This window comes from Bipolaris oryzae, assembly GCF_000523455.1.
Source record: "Bipolaris oryzae ATCC 44560 unplaced genomic scaffold scaffold_218, whole genome shotgun sequence".
NCBI lineage: Eukaryota > Fungi > Ascomycota > Dothideomycetes > Pleosporales > Pleosporaceae > Bipolaris > Bipolaris oryzae.
Window position 1 is genome coordinate 1 of NW_006911494.1, and position 22967 is coordinate 22967.

Genomic DNA, 22967 nt, shown 5'->3' on the forward strand with positions numbered 1-22967 from the left:
AAATCTATATAAAGAATAATATCTCTTAATTTTGTTTTGTGTTATTACGTTGTTATAGAGCAATTGCGCAGAGCGTTGGGTCAAGTTGGGTGGGGTGGCCGGATGACTGATCTGGCCGGATGACTGATCCTTAACGTTACTGGCTTCAGCTGACTAAGGCTGGATGCCTTGCGCCCTCACTACCAACCACTTGTCAACAAAACACCACGGACGATCGACATGCTGTTTGCTTTTGCCCTTCCCATGGTCATTTTCTTTGCACATCGACCACCCCATCGCTCCCGCGCAAAAGCACAATCTCCGCACCCGCCTTGAACGTGCACATTCTCCACTCTAAACCTAAATGCTAGGCTACATCTCCTCAACACGTAAAAAGAGTTGCACGGCTTGCGTAAAGGCCAAGCGGCGCTGCGACCTGGGCTACCCCTTTTGCAAACGATGCTTTGTCAAGGGCCTCGACTGCGCATATCCCACTCCACCTAAAACGCCTGTTTCGGTCCGCGACACTGAGATTGTTATCAGACACACTGACACACCACCACGCGACTCCAGCCAGCCTGCAACTGCAACTATCGCTTCCGCTTCCGCTACCGCTGCAACTAACGCGGCCACAAGCGTAGAGCCGGACTGCGACTTCGGTAGCCCCCGTGTCAACCACACTCAGGAACTTGGCGGCCATGCAGCTCGCGATCCGTGGATAGTATTAAGGCGCGACGGCGGCGAGTCGAGCGAATCCGACGAGGCCTCGTTGTCGTCGTCGTCGGAGTCGAGTCCAGAGGTGTGGATGGGACATGACAATTCGTTGACGGCGCGACTGCCGCTACGCAGGACCTTGCTACCCACCGTAGTCGTGCCTGTGCTGCTCAACGAGCAGCAGAGTACCTTCGTCATCGAAGGGCTGTGCTCGCTCGTCACTAGCATGGCGTGTTCGGGTACAACGCATTTCTTGCATCGCAATCTGTTTGCCGATCACGATCAGCCCGTGGCATATCAGGATTGCGTTGCCTTATCTGCACTCTACATGGCCCAGAATGCAAGCTACACTGGTAATATCCTAGTCAATAGTATCAACGCCAAGATCGCTGCCTTGGTGAAAGAGGCGCCGACTTGGTCGTTGATGCAGCATCTAGCGGCTGTGCAGGCGCTCATCATTTATCAGATTATCCGTTTGTTTGATCCCATTCTGGGTGCGCAGGAACAGGCTGTCAAGCATAATGTGCTGCTTGAACAATGGGCTACAAGTCTTTTTCATCGCTCTTGTTATGACATGCCGTTTTTTGCGGATGAGCGCTCGCGTTGGGTCTTTACTGAGTCGCTACGACGCACCTTATTCATGGCCGTGTTTACGCGATGCTCATGGAGTGTGTTCACATGTGGCGGGCTTGCGAGTCAAGTCCATGTGTTGGCTGGTATGCCGCTGACAAAGGATTTGGGGAGATGGAGTCAAGAAGAAGATAAAGCGCTGTGTCAGGGCGAGAGCATGCAGAGTCAAGAGCAAGAGTTGATTTCTTATGTCGACATGTCGGTGGATTGGTCACATGACAAGTCTGTCGAGGAGCTGGGGTCTTTTGGCCAATTACTTCTCGTGCCTTGTCGTGGTCGTGATGACGTGAGATTGTTGGGGTGAAGTTGCCCACTGCTGGCTTCACGCCTCAAACTCCTCTTTGTACGCCAAACTCCAAAAGTCGACGACAAACTCCCCACCTTCATGTAGCAAGTCTAGAAAGGCTGGATGTTTCCCAAAAGTCGTCACCTCACATACAATGTACTCGAGCACTAGCTGCCTCAATTCGTCCTTTGTGCCGTCGTCCTTCCTGTCGTCGCCCTGCCTATATGCATATCTTGCGAGCTCAACAATATCACTTGCGCGTCGCATATAAAGCTGGAAGCCGACTAGCGTCTGGTGGAGCTTGTGTAGTGTCAAGCGTTTGAGCGGGTCGACTCCACGCATACAAGCAAATGTGTATAGTCGTGCGTGTGCTAGGAAGACTGGTGTAAAATCCTGATCGACCGCGGTGTTATACTGGGGCTTGAAAGCCGCAAGCATGGCTGCTTGAGGTTCGCTTGAGGTGAGGTAACTGAGCTTGTTGAAACCAGCGCGTAGATTCACTACGCCTTCAGGTTTGGACTTCTTCTTCTTCTTACTGATCTTATCGCTGCCCCAGTTCTCCCATCTGTTTTCTAGTGATGGTTGACCAAGCCGGGATGTTGAAGAAGGCTGGCGATGTGGGTCTATTAAAATAGGGCCAATATCAACTATTGACCGAGTTATTGGCTCTCTGATTGCGATCACAGTCTCTTGGACAGGCAACGCCTGATCTTCCATATGCGTTTTTTCATGCACCCACGACGGGGTAGTATAATCATGGCGATATGCATACTCGACAAAGCGGGCAAAGTCTTCAGGTTCAATGTCGGTGTACTCCACCGTTCTCTCACGCGACTCTGCCATGCCATTATTCATAAGCGCCCAAAAATACGCAGACTTTGTGGCGACGGCTTTGGAATGCACTGCAATACTTTTCTTTCCGTCACCTTTGCCGACATTGAATATAAAGAGCTCGGATTGAATCATTCTGTCAGAAATCGGATGTCAGCAAGCTAGTCGCATGGGTTGCGTTGCTATACGCACTCCTCAAATGAGCACAAGCTGGATGCTTCGCTCATCTTCGCTGCTATCACGATTGTTGAGTTGTACGAGTTGTTTGTAGATTCCAGGAATTGTATTACATGCTCAAGATATAAGCGCTCAAGGCGGGGTTGCACAGCCCAGCCTGATGTGAACAGCGCGCGTGTGGTGTAACACTGCATGATCTTCCTCTCTGTGGCGTCCAGTCATGTTCGCTAAATGTATGGTTATCTGTAATGCGCCGCATCCAAGCATGCCACTTCATACAATAAAGCAGATAGCCGTATGATGATCGTGATTTGTTCAAGAGATATTTTCGGCAAATGTGATTCTTTCTCTGCCCAGTCCCAACCATGTGACATAGCCTGGCCGTGAAAATAGAAATCTCAAAGTCATGTATATTAATTGAAGAATTAGTTCGTTCATACGCAGATATCTATATCAACCCAGGAAGGACAGGAAAACATTGTGATAGGACCTTCTGGCACGCAGTCGGGGTGAACGATAACGCACTGAGCTCACTAAGGACGACAAGAGGGTAGAAGATCTAAATTCAGTCATAGTCAGCACATGTCTTACCTGACCATTCCCAAAGGTACACCGTTAAACTTACATCCCTTCAGTCTACAGTGAATGTCAGGATAGCAACCGCAGCGATAGAATGCCGTCCAACTTTACCCAAATTCGGCTTCGCAAACAGTTGTGTGGCTACCTGTGTAATGTAGGCTGAGACCTGACAAGAAACCCAATTAAGACCCTGTCTTTACTGGTCATCTTTCCTGGATGCGATTCAAAAGTTTGCAAAGAATAGGGATTTGCGCTTGAGGGGGGATAAGACTCATTAAGTACAGAAGAAATCAACTGAATTATCAGATATCCGTTCTACCTCCACTATCGAAGTACCACTCCTCACTTTCGAGTTATAGTTGCTACTTATATGCACTGTGATATTCTCCTTTAGCAGCCAGCGTGGCTTAATACACAATACGCTCACTCGATGCTAGAAAATCTACATATCTGAAAATCTACGGTATATTTGTGTTACGTTCGAACAAGATTGCTTCTACGCCTATTTGTCTTACTCCACTTTAACATAGAACGTTTCGGAACAATATATTTGGTATTTGAGGATTAATTGCAGCGGCAAGCCAAAGAGCTGTAGAGCATCAATCAAGCTGTGAAGAGTTGTGTTGAGAGTGCTGTCGATCAAAATACATTGAATCTCAATTTCAATCAACAATCTACGACTGATACCTAATAGGAACGATACTGGGCCAATGCCTGGCATAAAATATTTTCTACAGTACATCTGGCTAGAAAGATGGTCCAGCTAGCGTTGATCTCATTAATCTGGTGTCTACGCTCGATCCGTCCTAACTCGTACTAGTGCGTGATTACCTAGCCACCTTCTCAGGGCATTTCTGAGCAGGCTTCAGTGGTCTGCATCCTGGCCCCTCGAAAAAAAAACAGGGTTCGTCTACTGCGTCATTTGCATTCTGACAAGAAAGAGTGCGCGGGATGTGATACAAGGGGTTCCATGTTCGTCAAGCCACCCGCCAGCGAATCGTGGGCTGCAGTCATGATGATGTGCGACCACATACGTCACCGTTCCAATGAAATGGTAGAGACTCTAGTCCGTCTACTATATGCCGTTTGAAACCTACACAAGACCAAAAGCAAGATACACTAACGGCCGTTGCCACTTCTATCTACATCCTGTTTTTTTTCTTGCTGGCTTACGCTGCTGGCTCATACAAATTTATTCAAGACGGCGCCCCAGGTCCCTTCTCGTCGCGCGCTCGCTGGAATCGCGCTTGTTTCTGTGTTATCGGCAGTGGAAAAGCATCGGAAAAAGAAAAGAGAAAGTGCAGACGGACACGATTTTACGACTACAGAAGATATGTCGGGGGAACTTCAGACTATACCTGCGCGCCATGGGGCTGCGACTTTTGTGCCTCGAGGCAGGACGATCAAGGTCATTAATACGTATGGGAAGCAGGTAGTCAGTATGTGGGCTTTCACGTTGGGCCCGCCGCCTGAAGAGGGGGAGGGGGAGGAGTTGAGTGAGGAGGAAGTCAAGAAGGAGGCAGAGGAGATAAAGAGGGTGGTTGAAGAAGGCGAGAAGAAGGAGGAAGAGACAATAAAGGAAGATAAGGAGATCAAGAAGGAAGGTGGAGAGGGTGAAAGTGAGGAGAAGAAAGAGAGCAAGGACGGCGAAAGTGGGAAGAAGAAAGAGACTAAAGACGGCGAGAAGGAGACACAGTCGAGTGAGGATACCACCAATGGAACAAGTCAAGACACTCCAACTCCGCCTGAAAAAGCGCCAGATACCCCCGAGAATGAAAAGACGACGGAATCAACCGAGCCATCATCTAAGCAACCCCCTAAGCGCACTTGGGCGTCCTACCTCCCTTCGATCCCCTATCGCAACAAAGGCGCAGCAAACAAGCAAGAGACGGAACAAAAGCCCAGTGCTGAGCAAGTCAAGAAACAGAATGAGGAGAACACTAAGAAATGGTCGTCATATCTACCTACAGGCAAGAGTTTCTCAAGCTACGTGCCCAACGTTCCGAACGTGGAAGTCCCAGACTCCAAGTCTGTCATAAGCGCATTCAAGTCAAGTCACTACCGCGATCCAAACAAGAGCTATGCAGAGCAACTGTACGACTTTTCCAAGACACCTGTGGGCGCGGGAACAATGGCCGGTACGTTAGCAGAATTGAAAGATACCATGAAAACATACTGACTCTTCATAGCTGCCACCGGTTCTGGCTACGCATCCTCTGTCTATGCCGCCTACTCAGCCTACGCCTCCATGCACCCCTCCAACGCCTCCCAACCCCCTATGGAATACCTCTCCCTCCCCCACACCCGCACCGCCTCGCACAAGCTCGTGCCAGAAGTCAACGACGAGTTGCTAACCAACCTCCGCAACCCCATCCTCACCCTCATCGAAGACACCTCCCCCGGCGCCCACGACACCCTCACCGCCGCCTGCGACGCCAACCAGTACGCCGCACTCGGCATCGACAAGCCCGCCGAACACGGCAGCTGCGCCGAGAATCTCGTCCTCGCCCTCAAAGAAATAAACGAGACGTCTGGCCTCAAAGGTGCAAAAGCGGTTGGCGCTGATATTACTGTTAACATTGCACCGACGCCCCTCCACCTCTTTATGAATGCGCCGCTGCATGCTGAGGGCGATATCCACGATGATGGTGCAGGCGCAAAGGGTGTCACGCTTAGTGTTGAGGAGCCGCAGGGGAAGAAGAGGTGTTATGTTCGGTTTAGGGCTGAGCGGGATGTTGTGGTGGTATTTAGTGCCTGCCCGATGGATGTGGGCAAGCAGAATGGGGGGAGGTGTATGGCGAGTAATTTTATGGTGGAGGAGGTCAAGGAGGGGGAGGAGGGGAAGAAAGGGGAAGGGAAGGTGGATGTAAAGGAGGAGGAGGAGAAGGAGAAAGAGAGGCTGAGTGAGGAGCCCAAGCCTAAGAAGAAGCCCAAGAAACTTGAGGTGAGGAGCCAGTCTGCTGCTCCTGTGTCGTCGTAGTATGTGGTTTAATGGTGTAGTTTAATACTTCTTTTTTGGCTTTTTGACATGTTTTTTTTGAATCTTTTCTGAGGCAATGAAGAAGACTTATTGTAATGCAAGACTAGAATTCTTTGAAATACACACTAGCCCAATAAATCACTTTCAAAAGAGAGCATTCCGTACTTGACCATGATATCGTTTAAAAGACTCAAACACAAACATGCATATACGAAGAGGAAATCTATTACTTCAGCACGCAGTCAGAATCCTCCCAACTGCCTGCCTATTAACCCACCTAGACCTCCCTATTCCCCCCTTTCCCCCATCCTACAAAACGCCAAAATCCACTTTTTGTTTTTCTCTCTCTCTCCTATCCCTTCCTTAGCCTCCCGTATCGCAAAATCAAAATTACTCATTACTATACGGATTCATGTCTGATCCCAACCTCCCATTCCAAATGTAATTCTCGCCGCCGGTAGTATTCCTCGTCCCCTGAATAGCCTGCTGCGCATCCTGACTCGCGCGGGAACGCAGGTAGTTTGTGTATTCTGCCACGCGCTGGTTGCGGACTTGCCACTCGAGCATGATGTCGAGGTCGGTGGGGTATGTGGGTGAGGAGTGCTCGGTGTGGATGGCTGCGGAGTGCTCTTGGTAGTATGCATTGGCCTGGTGGAGTTGGGCGTGGTGGACAGGGGCGTGGTGAGCGAAGGGTTGATCCAGAGATATCTGCTGTTCGGTGCGCAAGGCCATATCGTAAGACGGCCGCTCAACGTGATTCTGCTCGGGGAACTGGATCGTGTCGATGTCGACGTCTATCTCACTCTTCGGCTCCAAACACTCGCCTCCAACTTTCTCTTCTGACTCTTCCTTCCCAGTCTTAGCCATGGCTATCACCCTCTCACTCTCTACCTTCTCTGCGTCCAGCAAAGAACGATACCTCCCCTCCAAATACACCGCCACCATCGCCGGCGCCCAACCCCTCACAAACCGCATCCCCTCAACCCCCGTATATACATCTTCCCCGTACAATCCCGCTAACTGCGCCCTCGCATCGGCTATATCCAACTCATCTGCTTCTACTTGCCTCACAATCTCGTCGCGGATAGCCCTAACGCGAGCTTCCCGCACCGCATCGTCGAGCGCCTTGGCACACGCTGCGTCGTTGAAGAAGGACCAGTACGCCGTTAGGCTCTCATGTAGGGAAGACAAGGTGGGACCGCACGGGCAGGCAAGGTCAGCGGGTGTGTTGAAGCCGCTTTGGAGGCGGATGGTGAGGAGATGGTGGAGTTCTTGCATTAAAGAGAGAGTGGCGTAGTAGAGGTCTTCGAAGTCGGCCAAGGAGCGTTTGTGAGCTGATTTGTCGGAGCGAAGATGGATTTGGGATTGAGTGTGTCCATGAGTCTGGAAGTTGGTCGGGAGGCGACTAGGAGGGAGTTGGCCGTTTTGCAGGCGGATGTAGAGAGTACTGAAACTTGGGGTGTAGGGGTCGTTGGAAGGCTTTCCGAAGAGAGTGCTCGTGCTGGTGATGTTGATGAGGTAGCTGCTTAGTTTGAGGATGTGCGAGATGAAGTGGGCGGCTGGGCAGGAAGATGTTGCTGCTTGTACAGCTTCCTGTGTGACTGCTGGTGGGAATGGTGGGATGGAAGTGGTGACAGACATTGTTGGAGACTGTTGCTGAAGTTTGTAACTTGAAAGATATGAATTTTCAAATCAACTGAGTACCAATTTCAAGGTTGTATAAAGAGGTATAGTAGAGAGCTTAATGGAGTGGAGAGTACTCCTATTGTTGAGGGATTTGTATCCTCGAAAATACTGTGGCCGTAAAATTTTCATGATGAAGGAGGCTGGGAGTGAGGGTGAGGATAGTTTCCTGAGTTTCTCGAAGTGAGTCGATTGAGCACTGTCGTGGTGTTGGTATTGTCTCTATTGTGTTGTGAACAATAGGTGTGAGGGTGAGAAAGCCGGCTTAGACGAGAACACTGTAAACAGTGACCGGAGTTTGGTCATTGCCAACTGGGTGCTGTAGGCATCACTACATTTACATGTAATAAAATTACTACAGTATGCAAGAGCTCTTCATTCCGAAATTCGAATCTCCTCAACAAAGACTAAATAGGGTTAGCTTTCAATATTCGCTCCAGTGCGGAGGGTGAAGGGACGAATTCATACTCACTGTTTGTCCTGCAGTGAAATCACGCCCCACTTTATACTGACACATACTGCGCCACCTGGCCGACTCCCATGAAGTGTGTGAACATCGTATGCACGGTGTATCGTTGTAAGCACTTGTTCCAAGCCAAAGTAATGGGTTGCGAATTCCTTGTCGATAGACTTTTCCGAATAAGCGTTCAAGTTACAAGCCATGTACATTCCGCGGTTGGCGAGGCTTAAATCATTGTCCAGTATCACGCTCCTGTTTTTGAAAGTCTTACATAACCTCCGATATGAAGATATACGTGGAAAATATTTACAGCTCTACAATCCAATTAGTAAAGTCTCATAGCACTAGCGATACGAAGCTCTGCATTACTCCAATACCTTCTAATCCCCATCCCACTCAACCGGTTTTCTTAACAACAGCAAGTTTCGACCTAACAGGAACATTATGCTCCACATCCTGCGTATCCGGAAAACCTTCCAACTCTACTCCCTTCCTGAAAATCAAGCAATGCGTACTCCCTCCATAATGAAACATGCCAATCTGATCTCCCTTCTCAACACGCTCCCCTTCCTTGACTGTGATCTCGCATGTAGACACTTCCGTCATACCAATCCCCATAAAGCATACGAGGCCCAGATCGGAATTATCTGCCTCGATAAAAATGATTGCTCGTATAGCCGTCGCAGTAAGATATCCCTGGCCTGTTTTCTCGCCGTCCTCGCTAATGCCTCCCTTGTTGGAAGGATCACCGAGACCCTCGAACAGTGGTTCGGAAAAGTAGGTGCCTTCGACAAGATACGCTTTCTTGATCGTGCCGCTGACGGGCGCATGCCACCGGTGGTAACTCAGCGCGGAAAGGAAAGCTTGGTATATTGTTCCGCCGATGAATTGCTTGTGCAGGGGGTCCATGGCGAGCATGTCCATGAGCGAGTAGGGTTGGCCTTTGATCCAGAATCGGTCGCGTTGTGCGACGTCGCGGCCCACTTTGTACGGTTTTGACTCGCAGGCGTTTGCGATGACGCAATTGTCGTCTGGGCTGGCGACAGGGCGCTTGTCTGAGTGAAAGAGGCGGGTGAAGAAGTGGTCCCAGGAGGTGTAGCCGTAGTGCTTCTTTTTCGGATCGCATTGGAAGAGCTCGTCGAATTTGTGGGAAGAGCGGCCCACGTTCGCGGTTAGTTCGAGATCGTGTATGCCGTGCTCACTGAACCAGCCGATCTGGTTGTTATCTAGCACGTATGCTGAGTCTGGTGAGGCGAGGAAATCGGCCCATGCACCCAGGACTTTTTTGATCATCTTGTTGACTTCTGGGTCGAGGAAGAAGGCGAAGCCGGATGGTGTGCCCTAACGGTAGGAAACGGATATGTTAGTTCACCTCGTATATTTAGATGCATCCGTTGTACTCACCATAGGCCAGTCCAGAATAGCATTGAATGGCGTCCCGACCACACCAACTGAATAATCATGATCGCTCCACTCAGGCGCCGTAGTAAGAATGTGATTGAAAAGTTCCAACATATGGTGATAATCACGAACTTGCCTGTGGCCGCTCGGATCTCTTTTGTACGGCTTCTTGACAGGTATCTCTTCGAACATGGAGTTGACGAGAATGTAGATGCGCGTGTTTTTCTCAATCAAATCTTTGAATTCCTGGATGACTGGATGGAGATCTTTTGGGTTGCTTTCCACCTTTTCTATGATGCCCCCAAGCCATTTCCTATGCACGCGGTGGTCAGATGGCAGCCATGAGCCGGTGCGGTGCATCTGGTGCTCTTCGGGAGCATTTTTTGTATCTTCCTGGTGCGACATGGTTGCGAGCAATGTGATTGTGGATGATAGACTTCTTGGCAGGATTATGGTGTTCCGATGACGCCGACTTTAAGTGATTTGATAGGGTCACCTAGCATCGTCGTTCATACATCATAAGTACGAAGCAATTTGATAATACCGTACAAAGAGGAGTATGTCCACCCAGGCAGTGGCGCTTCAACCTAGTCTTCAGATGTGAATAGACTTGCGCTGGCAAACATTGGGGAGCATATGGGCGGGGAAAGGGTGGGGAAGAAATTTGCTACTTAATCCTCATTAGGGTAGGACAAGGCTACTTCCCTGTGCTCAATACAGCTGCCTGGCTCTGAAATGATGCTCATATTCATGGTGGCTTTCTATTTACTAAGAACATCATGATCTCAATAACATAACTTAGCCGTCTCTATGCCATCGGTGACTTCGTGACCAAACCAAAATGCTTTCATTGGCAGAGGCTCAATTGAGATCTTTGACAACCACATACTCTTTCACATGATTTACCAGAAGATACTCCCATGAATCAGCGGCCGCCGCCACTCGTAATATCACCGATCTTCTCAAGTCTTCTCACCTACTGATGCTTTTTTAAAAACGTCAGCGCTGCAACAACATACCCTTCTATGCCAACAGTAAGAGTAGGCTGAACGACGGGCGCAAAAAACGGACTATGGTTTCCAGGGATATCCTCACTCATCCTGTCCTCGGCCTCCGCTTTATCCCATACCTTGGGATCTATTCCTCCATATAGGAAAAAACAGCTCGGTTTCCCAATTGCCGTAGCCAGAATACCAAAGTCCTCACTTCCCTGAAGCCTCGCAATGTCGTTCTGATAACTCGTTTTACCGGGCTTGAAGTGCTCGGAAAAGGACCGCTCCAGCGCATCGGTGACACCGTCGTCGTTGAACAACAGGGGGAATTGTGTTGTTGGCGTAAGTGTGGGCTCAGAGGGATTGTTGGAAGCAGCTGCTTCAGCAGCTATTATGCGTTTTACGCTTGCTAGAACGCGTTCACGTGTTTGGGGCAGACCTGCACGCACGTCGATTTTCAGGTTGGCTTCCGAGGGAATGATGTTTTCGGCATCGCCAGCGTGGAAGGCCGAGACAGTTACAACGGCAAAGTCTAGGGGGTCAACCTCGCGCGACACAATGGACTGGAGACGCATGATCGTGGAAGCTGCTTGTAAGATGGGATCGATACTGCGATGGGGGGTTGAGGCGTGGGCTTGACGACCTGGGATGCGGAGTCTATGACATTGTTAGCTTGGAAAAGGCGACAAATAATTGTTTACGCACTGAAATCTGTCTGCTGAGCTGGCGATGAGACCGCGTTTTGTGCCAATTACTCCAGCTCTTTCAGGCATGACGTGTGCTCCGACTACGACATCTGGTTCTTTGACCTTTTTGTATAGACCATCATCACTGGACTTTATCAGCATCCTTTTAAAATTCGGTAGGGTCTCTCTGTACTTACACCATGTTCTGAGCTCCGCCTGCTCTCTCTTCGGCGGGCTGGAACACTAATATCAATTCTCCACTCCACTCGTTCTTGCATCTGACCAAGCACTCTGCAGCTGCGAGTAACGAAGTAATGTGCATGTCATGCCCACAGGCATGCATGACTGGCTTCTCAACACCATCGAGATCTTTCATGCGCGCTGTACTAGCGTACTGCAGTCCTGTCTTCTCTTCAACGGGCAGGGCATCAGTATCAGCACGCAAAAGGATGGTTTTCCCTGGACCATTTGAGAAACTGGCAGCAATTCCATGACCGCCGATGGAAGAGTGGATAGTGAACACTTTGAAGGTCTCGAGGTGTTTAACAATGGCATCTGCAGTGTTCTTTTCTTGAAATGAAAGCTCCGGGTGAGTGTGAAACCATTTGTCTGATACGCTATTAGTAATTACCTCAATTAGGCGAAAGGAATAGCTCCTACACAGTTCTTCATATGGACCCAGATCTGGCTGATGTGCTTTTACAGTCTCAGTTATGGAAGGCATATTTATTTGTACTAAAGGATTGTTTGTAGGAATAGTTTTACCTATGTGTTCTGCACGTTTGTGGACAAATATATATTATACGAAACGGTAGATGGTTCGGTAATGGACCTGCCTTTAACGCGTTAGTAAATGGTAGGATGGCGGAATTAACGAGCTTGATGTGAGGGGTTCCCGTCGGGTAACGCTGGAAATGACGTAATGAGGTGATAGGGAATAGCTTTCTTATCAGATATCCACATCTCTAACTGAAGAAGATAATTCCAAAGGTTCAACAGTTATGACAACAGCCGCAGTAATGGACAATAAGGAATCAAAGGCGCATCAAATGGCATGATGAATTTCTTTGTCATTCGTTCGTACTAATACAACAGTTCACAAAACTTCAGTTGAACAAGACCAATAACACCTAAAAAGAATCTGTATATCCAATGTGCAAAGGCGCTGTATGATAGAAAAAGATTAAGCAAGAGGTACAATCTCCAATCACCTGGTTAGTCCATCTAGAAAGACTCAAGCATATGCGTAACCTGCCGCTGAGAGTATCCTGATTATGTGCCTAATGCGGCAACTCATGACACTATCGTAATCAGGTGTCTTCTTCAATTCACAGCCAAGCTCATTGACGCGTGCTGAGATGAACGCAGGTAATGCTAGAGATAAAAATGTTAGTTCTCGCCACCTTGTGACTTGTTCATATCGTCGTTGTCCTTTTTAAGCTGCTCTTCAAGACTTCCCATGAGATCTGGTTCGGAAGGCTGTGGAGACGGAGCATCAGGTAGGGATTGTATTGACTCGGGTGCAGGTTCTGGTTCTGGTTCCGACTTCGGCTGCGGCTCTGGTAGGGTCTCAATTTTCGCTGCAGGCTCCTGTACTGGCTCCGGTACAGCTTCTGGTGCAGACTCCGATACAGGCTCTGGTATAGACTCAGGGGCAAGCGCGGGTACAGGCTCGTGGGCAGGTTCAGGCTTAGATTCAGGTTCAGGTTCAGGTTCAGACGCTACGGTCGGCGCTGGTGCAGCATCCGCTTCTATTGGGGGAGCTGGGGCTTCATTCGGAGTATCTTCGGGAGCGGTAACATCGGTGGTCACGGGAGTTGACACATGATTGAGCGAGTTTTGACGGCTGTGGGATATGGCAGATAACGGCATGTCTGGCGAGCTAGACTTGTCACGTCCTGGGGCTTCCTGGGTGATCTCGGGCGTCGAAGTTTTTACAGTTGCTGACTCGGTCTCTCCAACATTTTGCGATGGCTCAATGGCAGTTGGTAACGAGGGCGTTACCTCCATGGGAGTCCCCGCGTCAGCCTCGGCAAGAGGTGTTACAGAAGTCTCTACCGGAGGCTCTGTTGGGACAATTATAGAAGATTCCACGACGGGTTCACTTGGGGCTGCTTCCGGAGTATCTGAGATATCCATCGCAGATGTACTGGGCGGTGCGGCTGATGATCGCAGGGGTGTTGCGGGTGTTGAGGTACGTTCCATGTCATGATCCTCATCTTCAGAACCCTCTTCACCAGAGCCCTCCTCGTCTTGGCCTCCGGCATCAGCCATTGGCGTATCTCCACCATCTGAAGGTGCCACAGATCCCTCTTCTCGTTTTAAGCCGGGTACTTCGAGTGCGTCACCACCAGCAGTCGATGCCGGGGTCCCTTGCTCTGCCGCACCTTCGGCAAAGACAACCTTCTTCTTGCCTCTACCCGGACCGCCACGCTTGACTTTCTTGGGAGGGGGTGGCCGTCTCCTGGGAGGTGTTTGTTGCACAACGTCGTTAGCTACAACGATTCCTTCGGCGTTCACGACACCAATGCCCTCGACGATCGTTCCCGGTGCAGCAGTAGCTGGTGCGACTTCGATAGCAGCATCTGTAGGTTGCACTTCCCCCTCCACTGACTGCCCTTCTGGAACAAGGACCTTGTAGACAGCTACATTGCCTTCTGCGTCGAGCTTCTTCACTTTTGTCTCACGTAGCACAGGCTGTGCGACTTGGGCGCTGACATATGGCGATGGGAGACCCTTCCTTCTCTTGGCAAGATATTCTGGCTCTGGACCTTCTAAGTGGCGTGCTACCTTGACGTACTTCTTGACGGTGAATCCGGTACGAATCTCTTTAGTCTCTTCTTCTTCATCTTTCATCTCATTGTCTTCTTCTGGTGGCGCTGGGGGTTTGTAAAGCTTTCCAGACCGAGCAGCTCGAAGGAGCTGTTGAGAATGTTCCGGGAGCATATGGGAATCCCGAGGCATTGGTAATTCAGGCCAAGCATCCTTGTCCAGGGGCTTGTTCTCCGCAGAATGTGGTTCAATAGTAATTTCAGCTTCTCGATATTGGGTAATAGGCAGTCCTTCCAGCACATTATGCTCTATCTGCCCACGCCCCGACCTGTTGGAGCGGTCTCTGTTCCGAAACTAGTCACGTGATGTTAGCATTGGGACCCGGTGAAATCATCATATCTGTGGCATTGCATAGTGGAAAGGAGTGTGTCTGGTATTATGAGTGGGTGCGTCAATCATGTGCCAGTACAGTGGACGACCCTGCATTTAGAGTCCATTCGTCATCATCTGTTGACGAATGCCTAGATTGAAGCGCGGACTTCCTTTTTCGGCCCATGCCTCATAGCAAATGGTGTTGGTTTAGAAATGAAGGCATGATGATGCTGTATGCGATGCGCGCCGCAAGAAGAGCGCCTTGCGCACGCGTTCAAATACGGCAAGGATGCGGGCTCGCGAACACAGAGCGCAGGTGCATCTCTATCAATAACGCAAAGAAATGACGTACCGGAGCCATAGTGATATGCGACTGCCTCGAGAGACAGGCGGTGAAGGTTGGATTGATGTTGGCGCAATGCGGCGAGAAGTCGCGATGCGTGAAGGGGAGGCGCGTCGGTTTGCGACCTGGAAGGTGCAACCGTGCGTCACTATACCAAATCCGGTTAGCTTCCCACCCCGGCCTGCTTGATGGTGAAGTTATCATACATCAATTCCTGTTAGTATGAGAATAGTAACTTATATAAGGAAACATATAGAAAAGAATCTTACGATTCTATATATGTAGTTCTCCAAAAGGTAGTCTCGGCAAGTCCACGTGGAACCTCTTCCTGAAGCGACACGGCAACTGCATGTAGCTGTGATAGGCTGGCAAGTAAGGCCGTTGTCCAGAGCGGAAAAAACTTGCAAGCATCATTTGTCATGCTGAGATTATTGGTGCTAGAAATGTACAGGTTGGTCTGATATCATTCCGTCACTCCATTTGGGGACTCGAATGGCAAACCCCATATAATACAGTACATACATTCGTCTTCGCAGCATCGTTTTCAATCAAACATGGTGCCACGCAATCGCCTTTCGTTTTGTGCAGTGTGGGCAATGTTGTTACAAGATCATCTCTTTTCATCGTCAACATCCCGTTTCTTTCGTACTCTGCTTAATCCCACCCTTGGTCTTTTACTCTGACGATATCGTTGCGATTTCCCTTTTGTTTGCCTTCCTTGCCACCCTCAACGACTAGGCGGTCAATTTGGTAAAATTGGCTTATGACCGTTTGCCTCTGTTGATATGTGTCAGCATGGGTTCCGCCCTGTATTGCCCTCTGTTCTGATTATCGTCTCCGTGCTAGAGCCTATAGCTTCCAGTGCCCATTGTCGCCTTGCGTACTGCCTTATGTATCGCCTCTGCCACATAGGAATACTTTCATATCTACCCACTCCCCATATCATGCTGAACTCCAATATTGTGCACTCACCTTCAACATTTGTAGCTCGCTCAAGCCCTTTTGTACCATTTCTTGTATGACCCGCTCATCTTTTACATCTTTGTTATCCCGAAAGGCATCGCGTGTTCTCCGTTTGGCGTATTCGCGGAAGTTATAGGCGGCGAATTGGTTGCTCTGGCGTAACAACGACCGATACTATTCACGTAGCAAGTCAGCAGGTAATCTTCATATCGCAAGGCAGCCATTTGTCGCACTCGAGCTATGAACCCTATCGACGTCCCAAGGACCACAGTAAAAGGAATAGAAACAAGGCAGCAATGCCACACGGTGGCTCCGGTAACGCGGGGGTACTTGAAGAACTACAGTGGCGCAAATACATACCAGAGAGCGCACTTGGTAGGCAACATCGCCTTTGGTTGCTTGCGCTAATGACATAGTCTCTTGTGTGTGTGTGGAAGGCAGTACACAGAAGTGGAGTGTTGCGCCTACGATAAAAGTCGCTGGTTAGGTCATAGGTTTTGACGCAGGTCGGAGGAAAGCTTCGCAAGTCCGAGCCGCATCGCAGCTCCGCCACAGCCCGCTCGCGCTTGTCCCCGAGCAATGTTTACTATGCAACTATATATAAAATCAATATTTTTGGTGACTGAATTTTAGTTCATACGTATTCATTAGAGATTTGCAACTACAATATCGGTGACCAGGCTACCAGGCCAGTGTTGTTTTACACAAAAGTCCATTTTGATCTCTCTCTTCAAACCCAATCAGGCCGGGTCCATCTGCCCGTACTTCCCAAACGCCACTCAATGCAAATGAATCGATTTATAAGATGACAGTGGTATCCGGGAAAGGAAAAGAAAGACCTACAAATACACGCGCTCTACTGGCGATGCTTTTCCTGTATCCTTCGAAGCTGCTCCTGGACGTTCATGCTCTGCATCTGCGACAAGCGGGCAGCGTCCTTTGCAGGATCTGGCTGTCCATCATATGACATTGCGGCCTTCTTCCTCCGAGCCTCTTCTTCTGCAGATATTGATTGGCCAGTGGCACCATCGTATATGTCTTCACGCTGACTGGCGAACCGCTTGAGATTGTTTGCAACGTCGGCGGTATTGATCGTCGTAGAGTATCGAGCTTCGGCTTTGTCGCGTTGTTCTTTCCAGCGCGGATCGAGCAATTCAACTGCGAAAGAGCGTCAGCATATGTCATTCCTGGGCATGTGAAAGGTTTGAAAATTTGCTTACTTCGAATATGCTCATCCATCTCGTTGGAAGGAATTTGCTGCTTGCAGTTAGGGCACACGGCCATTGCTACGTTTGCCTTCTTTGTGGCAACGCGGGGGACGTAGTCTGTGACGATGCGACCAGGCGCTCCTCTGGCAGCAGCCTGCGCGCGTGCGCGCTGCTCGCTTTCTGCCTGGCGTTCCCTGGCCAACCGTGCCTGCTCCTCTTCGCGCGATATCTGCGCTGGTGTTCGGTAATCGGGCATCGGAGGGGGCGCATATGGCGATGCACCGTACGGCGAATGCACGGGTGGTGCAGTTGGGGCGTAATTTGGTTGCATCGGAGGCGGTGGTACCTGCTGCTGAGTGACATTGTAGTAGGTGACATCATCAGGCATAGCCTCCTCCAGACGACGTGTAGATAATGAAACGGCGGCCTTTTGTTCAAGAGACTGGGACTGTAGATCATTCAGCTGAGCGGGTGGGGGGAGATCCGCAGCATCGTCAGCCTCGTCGAAGATGACTGTCGCAATGACGCTGAAGTCATGCCAGTCAATGGTCGCATACTCCTGTTTCTCAGCCTCTACCTTCTTCTCTTCTTTCTCCTTTTGCGCATTCACATATTTGACATACTCAGCGCGACCCTTTGCGCGGTCCAACACGTGAAACCGATTTTTGATGTTGTACTGTAGCTCCTGGATACGTGCCTCGACCGTCGCTTCTTCTTCAAGCAGGATCTTGTATTGTTCGACGAGCGATCGGAAAAACTGGAAATAGCTGTGATTGGCTCTGAGAAAGTCAAACTGATAATTGCCCAACTCACGGTTGCGCAAATCCTTTAGCCAATTCTCACCCACACGTGCCGTGTACAGAGCAGTAAGTTTTAGCACTTCCAGATCTTTGGCGTTGATGTTGGGCATGCGGGCCGAAAAGCGGAACTTGGGCGGCTCGGGGGGGCCCTTGGGCTTGTTATCCACGGCTTGCTTAGAGTTTTTGTCCGAAGAGCGCCCATGGCCCTCCTTCAGCTGCTGCAAATACCACAAGAAATAGGCGTTGTACGGATCGTCTTCCAAGACGAAGCCAAAATTCGTCTTCGTGGAGGGGTCGGCGGTGAGACGCTGCTTCATTCCTACAAGGTGTTGTTCGCCTCGACGGGAAATGAAATCAGCAGTCTTTGCTACGGCTTCGCGTACGCCGGGTGGGGGAATGACCATGTTCGAGGGGGGCTTCACGTCGAGCTCGACGACGCCGGCTGGAGCGGCATCACCGTTGGGATTGGCCATGGCGGTATGTGTTGGTAGGGAACTTGGCTGCGAGCGATGCTGATAAGTCGCAAGAGAGGTCGTGGTAGAATAATGGCGAATCGCGTGGTACGTAGGTCGGCGCCAGCAAAAGAACAAGTCGCGATTACTCACGTGCCACTATTTGCACGCGACGCGTATGGATACTGCGGGGGGTCGAGTAGCAGCGGTGCAAGTTCGCGATGCAGCAGCGTCGCAAAGTTCCAGGATGGCATGGTAGGCTCCTGGCCGGATCATCTAGTTGTTCCAATCCGGATCTTAGCCTCACTCTAGCCACACTCCAGCCACAGCGACACTGGCAAGGCTGAGGCAGTCGGTGAAATGCTAGACGCGTCTCGGCTCATCGACGGCTGTCAAAACTCTCGGTGCAGGACCGAGTCGAGGGTCTAGTTTCAGGACGACTTGTTTTCTCGAATCTACTAGATGATATGGTGAATACAAGTCGACCAAGTACCCTGATCTATATTCAGCTCTTCGTTTCCCAGTTCGGCAAGGCCGCGTAGTAAGGAACAGCTTGCAACAAGGGTCAATTGGTACGCAGCACTATTCCTCGCGGGAACCGTCTTTCCCCCTGGCTCGTATCGCCGCAACTACAATTGCGACCCCCACCCTTCACTCTTCACATTGATGGGACCTCCTTCTCACTTTCATTAATTCTTCTTTTTCCGACTAAGAGGCCCGAGTGCCCATTGCCTACGCTACAGTAGAAGCGCTGCAAGGTTCCCCCGACCCTCATCACCACCTCCCACCTTAGTCGGGCCACGCAGCACCTACGCAGTACGCCGCCGCCATGGCGAGCCTTTCGGCATCCAATGCCTATCTGGGCGAGAAGCCCTCATCGCGCCGTTCCGGTAGATCAAAGTCCCGATCACGATCGCGGAACAGAAAGCAGCAGTCCCAGCAGAAAGTTCGAAGTTACGCCTCCGAGGGTGTGAAGGACAATGATATCTTCAGCCTCCCGGGCTCCGACTGGTCGTTGCTAGCCGTACTGATCGCCATTGCAACTGCTGTAAGGCTCTTCAGGATCCAACAGCCGACCAGTGTTGTCTTTGACGAGGTCCAGTAAGTCATTCTTGTTGATATGATTTTTGTGAATGGGGACTAACAGGGTCATTGTAGCTTCGGTGGATTCGCCTCGAAATACATCAAGGGCAGGTTCTTCATGGATGTCCACCCGCCGCTTGCGAAGCTTCTCATTACACTGGCCGGATGGTTGGGCGGATTTGACGGAAACTTTGACTTCAAGGACATTGGCAAGGACTACCTTGAGCCAAATGTTCCCTACGTCACTATGCGCTTGTTGCCCGCCATCTGCGGTGTCTTGACCATTCCGACCATGTTCCTGACCCTAAAGGCTGCTGGATGTCGTACCACAACAGCAGCGTTGGGTGCAGGTCTCGTCATTTTCGGTAAGATGCCAATTGTAGACGCTGTTGCACCTGATGCTGACCTTTTCAAGACAATGCTCTCGTCACCCAGTCTCGCCTCATCTTGCTCGACTCTCCACTCATCATCTTCACTGCCCTTACCGCGCTCTCATGGACCTGCTTCATGAACCAACACGAACAGGGACCCGCCAAGGCCTTCAAGCCATTGTGGTGGTTCTGGCTGGCTGCTACCGGTATTGGGCTTGGTGCAACTGTCAGCGTCAAGTGGGTTGGCCTTTTCACCATCGCTTGGGTCGGCAGTTTGACACTCGTCCAACTATGGGTTCTACTTGGAGACTACAAGAACGTAACACCGAGGCTGTGGTTCAAGCACTTCTTTGCACGTCTGTTTTGCTTGGTTATCATTCCTGTCTCCTTCTACATGGCCATGTTTGGAATTCACTTCCTCTGCCTTGTTAATCCTGGCGAGGGTGATGGGTTCATGTCCTCTGAGTTCCAGGCAACTTTGAACTCTAAGGGCATGCAAGACGTACCGGCAGATGTCGCGTATGGAAGCCGCGTCTCTCTACGCCATTGGAACACGCAGGGCGGATATCTTCATTCTCACAGCCACATGTACCCTACCGGAAGCAAGCAACAACAGATCACTCTCTATCCTCACAAGGACGAGAACAATATTTGGATCTTGGAAAACCAGACCCTGCCAATTATGCCGGAAGACTACAATGGTCCTAATTTGACTAGTCCGAAAGCCTGGGACGGCGTAGGCCCCTTTCATATTGAAAACGGCGCCATCATTCGTCTCTACCACATTACTACCGACCGACGTCTCCACTCTCACGATGTTCGCCCGCCTGTTACCGAAGCAGACTGGCAGAACGAAGTCTCTGCGTATGGGTACCAGGGTTTTGAAGGCGACGCGAACGACCTCTTCCGCGTTGAGATTCTTCCGAGCAAGTCAGATGGAGCTGAGGCCAAGAAGCGCCTTCGTACCATTCAGTCCAAATTTAGGCTGATCCATGTGATGACTGGCTGCGCACTGTTCTCTCACAAGGTGAAACTTCCCGAGTGGGGCTTCGAGCAACAAGAGGTTACGTGTGCCAAGCAAGGTACCCTGCCCAACAGCATCTGGTACATTGAGGGCAACGTGCATCCACTAATGGTAGATGGGGAAGTGGAGAAGGTCAACTACCGCAATCCTGGATTCTTTGGGAAGTTCTGGGAGTTGCAAAAGGTCATGTGGAAGACAAACGCTGGTCTGACGGAGTCACACGCCTGGGATTCTCGTCCTCCCTCATGGCCTATCCTCCGCCGAGGCATCAACTTCTGGGGCAAACACCACCGCCAAATCTACCTTATTGGAAATCCTGTCATTTGGTGGAGCTCTACAGCGCTAATTGCTCTCTACGTTGCTATCAAGGGCATTGCCATTCTCCGGTGGCAGCGTGGCTACAGCGACTACAACAACGTTGTGTTCAAGCGTTTCGACTATGAAGTGGGCATGAGCATCCTAGGATGGGCGTTCCACTACTTCCCTTTCTATCTAATGGCGCGTCAATTGTTCTTGCATCACTACCTTCCGGCCCTGTACTTTGCCATTCTTGCGCTTTGCCAGATCTTTGATTTCGTAAGCTACCGGTTCAGCGTGTTTGGACTCAGGGAATATCCTGCTATTGGCCAAGCAGCAGCCGTCGGCTTCCTGGCGGTTGCCATTATGGTCTTTTCAATTTTCTCACCGCTTGCATACGGCAACCCATGGACTAAGGATGCATGCAACAGTGTCAAGCTTTTCAACAGCTGGGACTGGGAGTGCAACAACTTCCTCACTTCGGTAGGTTAATTGGACGTGGTATGATGAGTTCAATCTGACAGTGTACAGTACGAAGCATATAGCCAGAGTGAACCTCTAGCATCAGCAGCTGTGCCGTCATCAGCGCCGCCTGCACCGCCCGTGCTCAATGTCCAGCCCGAACAGCCAAAACAGCAGCCGGAACTGGTCAAGCAGGAAGGCATCGTCGATGAAGCAGCTGTTTCGGCCGCACCCCAGGAGCCTCCTCAGGACATGCCTATTATTGCGAAGGAAGAGCGTGTCGAGTATCGCGACGAAAAGGGCCGCGTCCTGGACGATGCAGAGGTGGAAGCGCTCAAGGGCAAGGTTAGCTTCAAGACGCGCTATGAGACGCGGACGCGCCTTATTGATGACGAAGGCAACGAGGTTTTCGATGAGCTAGTTGAGTCGCACGACGAGGCCGAGGAACATGGTGTTGCGCCTCCTCACCCTGATGTCGAGGGCCAAAATCCAGAAACCCGGGAGCAAGGTGCGGCAGTTGAGGCTAGTGAGGTGCCGCCGACTGTGGAAGTGGCTGAGGACCAAGAAAAAGAGAAGAGCATTGCGGAGCGTCAAGAGGAGGCCCAGCCTGCTAGCGAGGCCAAGAGGGCAACACAAGAGGCGGAGTAAGAAGTTTTATTCTTGTTGGCATGGCGCCTGTGTGGCAGTCAGTTGTACCTCCCTCTCTCTTTTTTTTCTTTTAGTATAGGGAGGGACATGTATTAGCAGCGTGTAGGGCGGGCGGCGCTAGGTTTTGTATGGCACACGGGGGCACAAGTATAACGGCAGAGTGGAGTAGGCTTCATCTGTATGATTATCTATAATGTGTTTTTGAACAGGTGCATGTTGGCAGGGAGAAGGGGTGCTGTGATGATGCATGCTCAAAGTGTGGCGCAGGCAAGTAAGTGTCGAGTAGTGGTGTACGTGTAGAGTGCCAGGGTGAGGGGGCGGAGTGTCCACATGACCTTGGATAAGCGTGCAAGATGAGGATGGTGGTTGACTTTGCGGAGCAGCACGGCCATGTACAGACATGCCTCGGAAGGAACAGCCGGATAGACGTGACGGAGCATTTTCTGTCAGTCGCATGGCCAAGTTGGCGCCACATACGTATTCACAGCAGCCGGGCCGCAATGAGGTGCTTGTGTGCACTGGGACATGTGCATGCACCTGGGAGATGGGCGTTGGGCAACGATGCAGGGTCCGATTGCGTCTCTGGCATACTTAGCATTATTAGTTACACGAGATACGCCACCAGCACGGCTTCACCTCTCACTCTCGCCGACGCCACACGTCCCGCACCAATCAGACCCGGGCCAAGCAGCGCGTGGCTGAGGCCTGTGTCGTCCGCCGTCCTCAGAACCACCCCATAGGGCTCTTTGATGGGCCAGAACAGTCGGGCTCAGG

At 50.7% G+C, this 22967-nt stretch overlaps 10 protein-coding genes across 10 annotated transcripts; 3 read left to right on the top strand and 7 right to left on the bottom strand.

Annotated features, from left to right (window-relative positions):
• Nucleotides 1–343: 343 nt before the first annotated feature.
• COCMIDRAFT_107770 (uncharacterized protein) lies at nucleotides 344–1627 on the top strand (the record flags this gene model as incomplete). The annotated part of the gene is made up of 2 exons (XM_007694453.1): nucleotides 344–638; nucleotides 684–1627. 2 exons carry the CDS (start codon nucleotides 344–346, stop codon nucleotides 1625–1627), a joined length of 1239 nt encoding a protein of 412 aa, XP_007692643.1.
• Nucleotides 1628–1645: 18 nt separating this feature from the next.
• Nucleotides 1646–2575, bottom strand: COCMIDRAFT_40890 (uncharacterized protein; the record flags this gene model as incomplete). The annotated part of the gene is made up of 1 exon (XM_007694454.1): nucleotides 1646–2575. The coding sequence occupies one exon, from the start codon at nucleotides 2573–2575 to the stop codon at nucleotides 1646–1648; it is 930 nt and encodes a 309-aa protein (XP_007692644.1).
• Nucleotides 2576–4529: 1954 nt separating this feature from the next.
• On the top strand, nucleotides 4530–6176 carry COCMIDRAFT_107763 (uncharacterized protein; the record flags this gene model as incomplete). The annotated part of the gene is made up of 2 exons (XM_007694455.1): nucleotides 4530–5334; nucleotides 5386–6176. 2 exons carry the CDS (start codon nucleotides 4530–4532, stop codon nucleotides 6174–6176), a joined length of 1596 nt encoding a protein of 531 aa, XP_007692645.1.
• Nucleotides 6177–6566: 390 nt separating this feature from the next.
• Nucleotides 6567–7817, bottom strand: COCMIDRAFT_107736 (uncharacterized protein; the record flags this gene model as incomplete). The annotated part of the gene is made up of 1 exon (XM_007694456.1): nucleotides 6567–7817. The coding sequence occupies one exon, from the start codon at nucleotides 7815–7817 to the stop codon at nucleotides 6567–6569; it is 1251 nt and encodes a 416-aa protein (XP_007692646.1).
• Nucleotides 7818–8715: 898 nt separating this feature from the next.
• COCMIDRAFT_9351 (uncharacterized protein) lies at nucleotides 8716–10125 on the bottom strand (the record flags this gene model as incomplete). The annotated part of the gene is made up of 2 exons (XM_007694446.1): nucleotides 8716–9660; nucleotides 9724–10125. 2 exons carry the CDS (start codon nucleotides 10123–10125, stop codon nucleotides 8716–8718), a joined length of 1347 nt encoding a protein of 448 aa, XP_007692636.1.
• A 571-nt stretch (nucleotides 10126–10696) lies between these two features.
• On the bottom strand, nucleotides 10697–12122 carry COCMIDRAFT_9352 (uncharacterized protein; the record flags this gene model as incomplete). The annotated part of the gene is made up of 4 exons (XM_007694447.1): nucleotides 10697–11369; nucleotides 11418–11543; nucleotides 11596–12007; nucleotides 12059–12122. The coding sequence occupies 4 exons, from the start codon at nucleotides 12120–12122 to the stop codon at nucleotides 10697–10699; spliced, it is 1275 nt and encodes a 424-aa protein (XP_007692637.1).
• Nucleotides 12123–12787: 665 nt separating this feature from the next.
• Nucleotides 12788–14903, bottom strand: COCMIDRAFT_9353 (uncharacterized protein; the record flags this gene model as incomplete). Its single annotated transcript, XM_007694448.1, has 2 exons — nucleotides 12788–14524; nucleotides 14895–14903. The coding sequence occupies 2 exons, from the start codon at nucleotides 14901–14903 to the stop codon at nucleotides 12788–12790; spliced, it is 1746 nt and encodes a 581-aa protein (XP_007692638.1).
• Nucleotides 14904–15539: 636 nt separating this feature from the next.
• COCMIDRAFT_9354 (uncharacterized protein) lies at nucleotides 15540–16262 on the bottom strand (the record flags this gene model as incomplete). Its single annotated transcript, XM_007694449.1, has 3 exons — nucleotides 15540–15662; nucleotides 15858–16022; nucleotides 16209–16262. The coding sequence occupies 3 exons, from the start codon at nucleotides 16260–16262 to the stop codon at nucleotides 15540–15542; spliced, it is 342 nt and encodes a 113-aa protein (XP_007692639.1).
• A 442-nt stretch (nucleotides 16263–16704) lies between these two features.
• COCMIDRAFT_107741 (uncharacterized protein) lies at nucleotides 16705–18329 on the bottom strand (the record flags this gene model as incomplete). The annotated part of the gene is made up of 2 exons (XM_007694457.1): nucleotides 16705–17006; nucleotides 17069–18329. The coding sequence occupies 2 exons, from the start codon at nucleotides 18327–18329 to the stop codon at nucleotides 16705–16707; spliced, it is 1563 nt and encodes a 520-aa protein (XP_007692647.1).
• Nucleotides 18330–19137: 808 nt separating this feature from the next.
• Nucleotides 19138–22193, top strand: COCMIDRAFT_9356 (glycosyltransferase family 39 protein; the record flags this gene model as incomplete). Its single annotated transcript, XM_007694450.1, has 4 exons — nucleotides 19138–19409; nucleotides 19467–19756; nucleotides 19807–21566; nucleotides 21615–22193. 4 exons carry the CDS (start codon nucleotides 19138–19140, stop codon nucleotides 22191–22193), a joined length of 2901 nt encoding a protein of 966 aa, XP_007692640.1.
• Nucleotides 22194–22967: the final 774 nt, after the last annotated feature.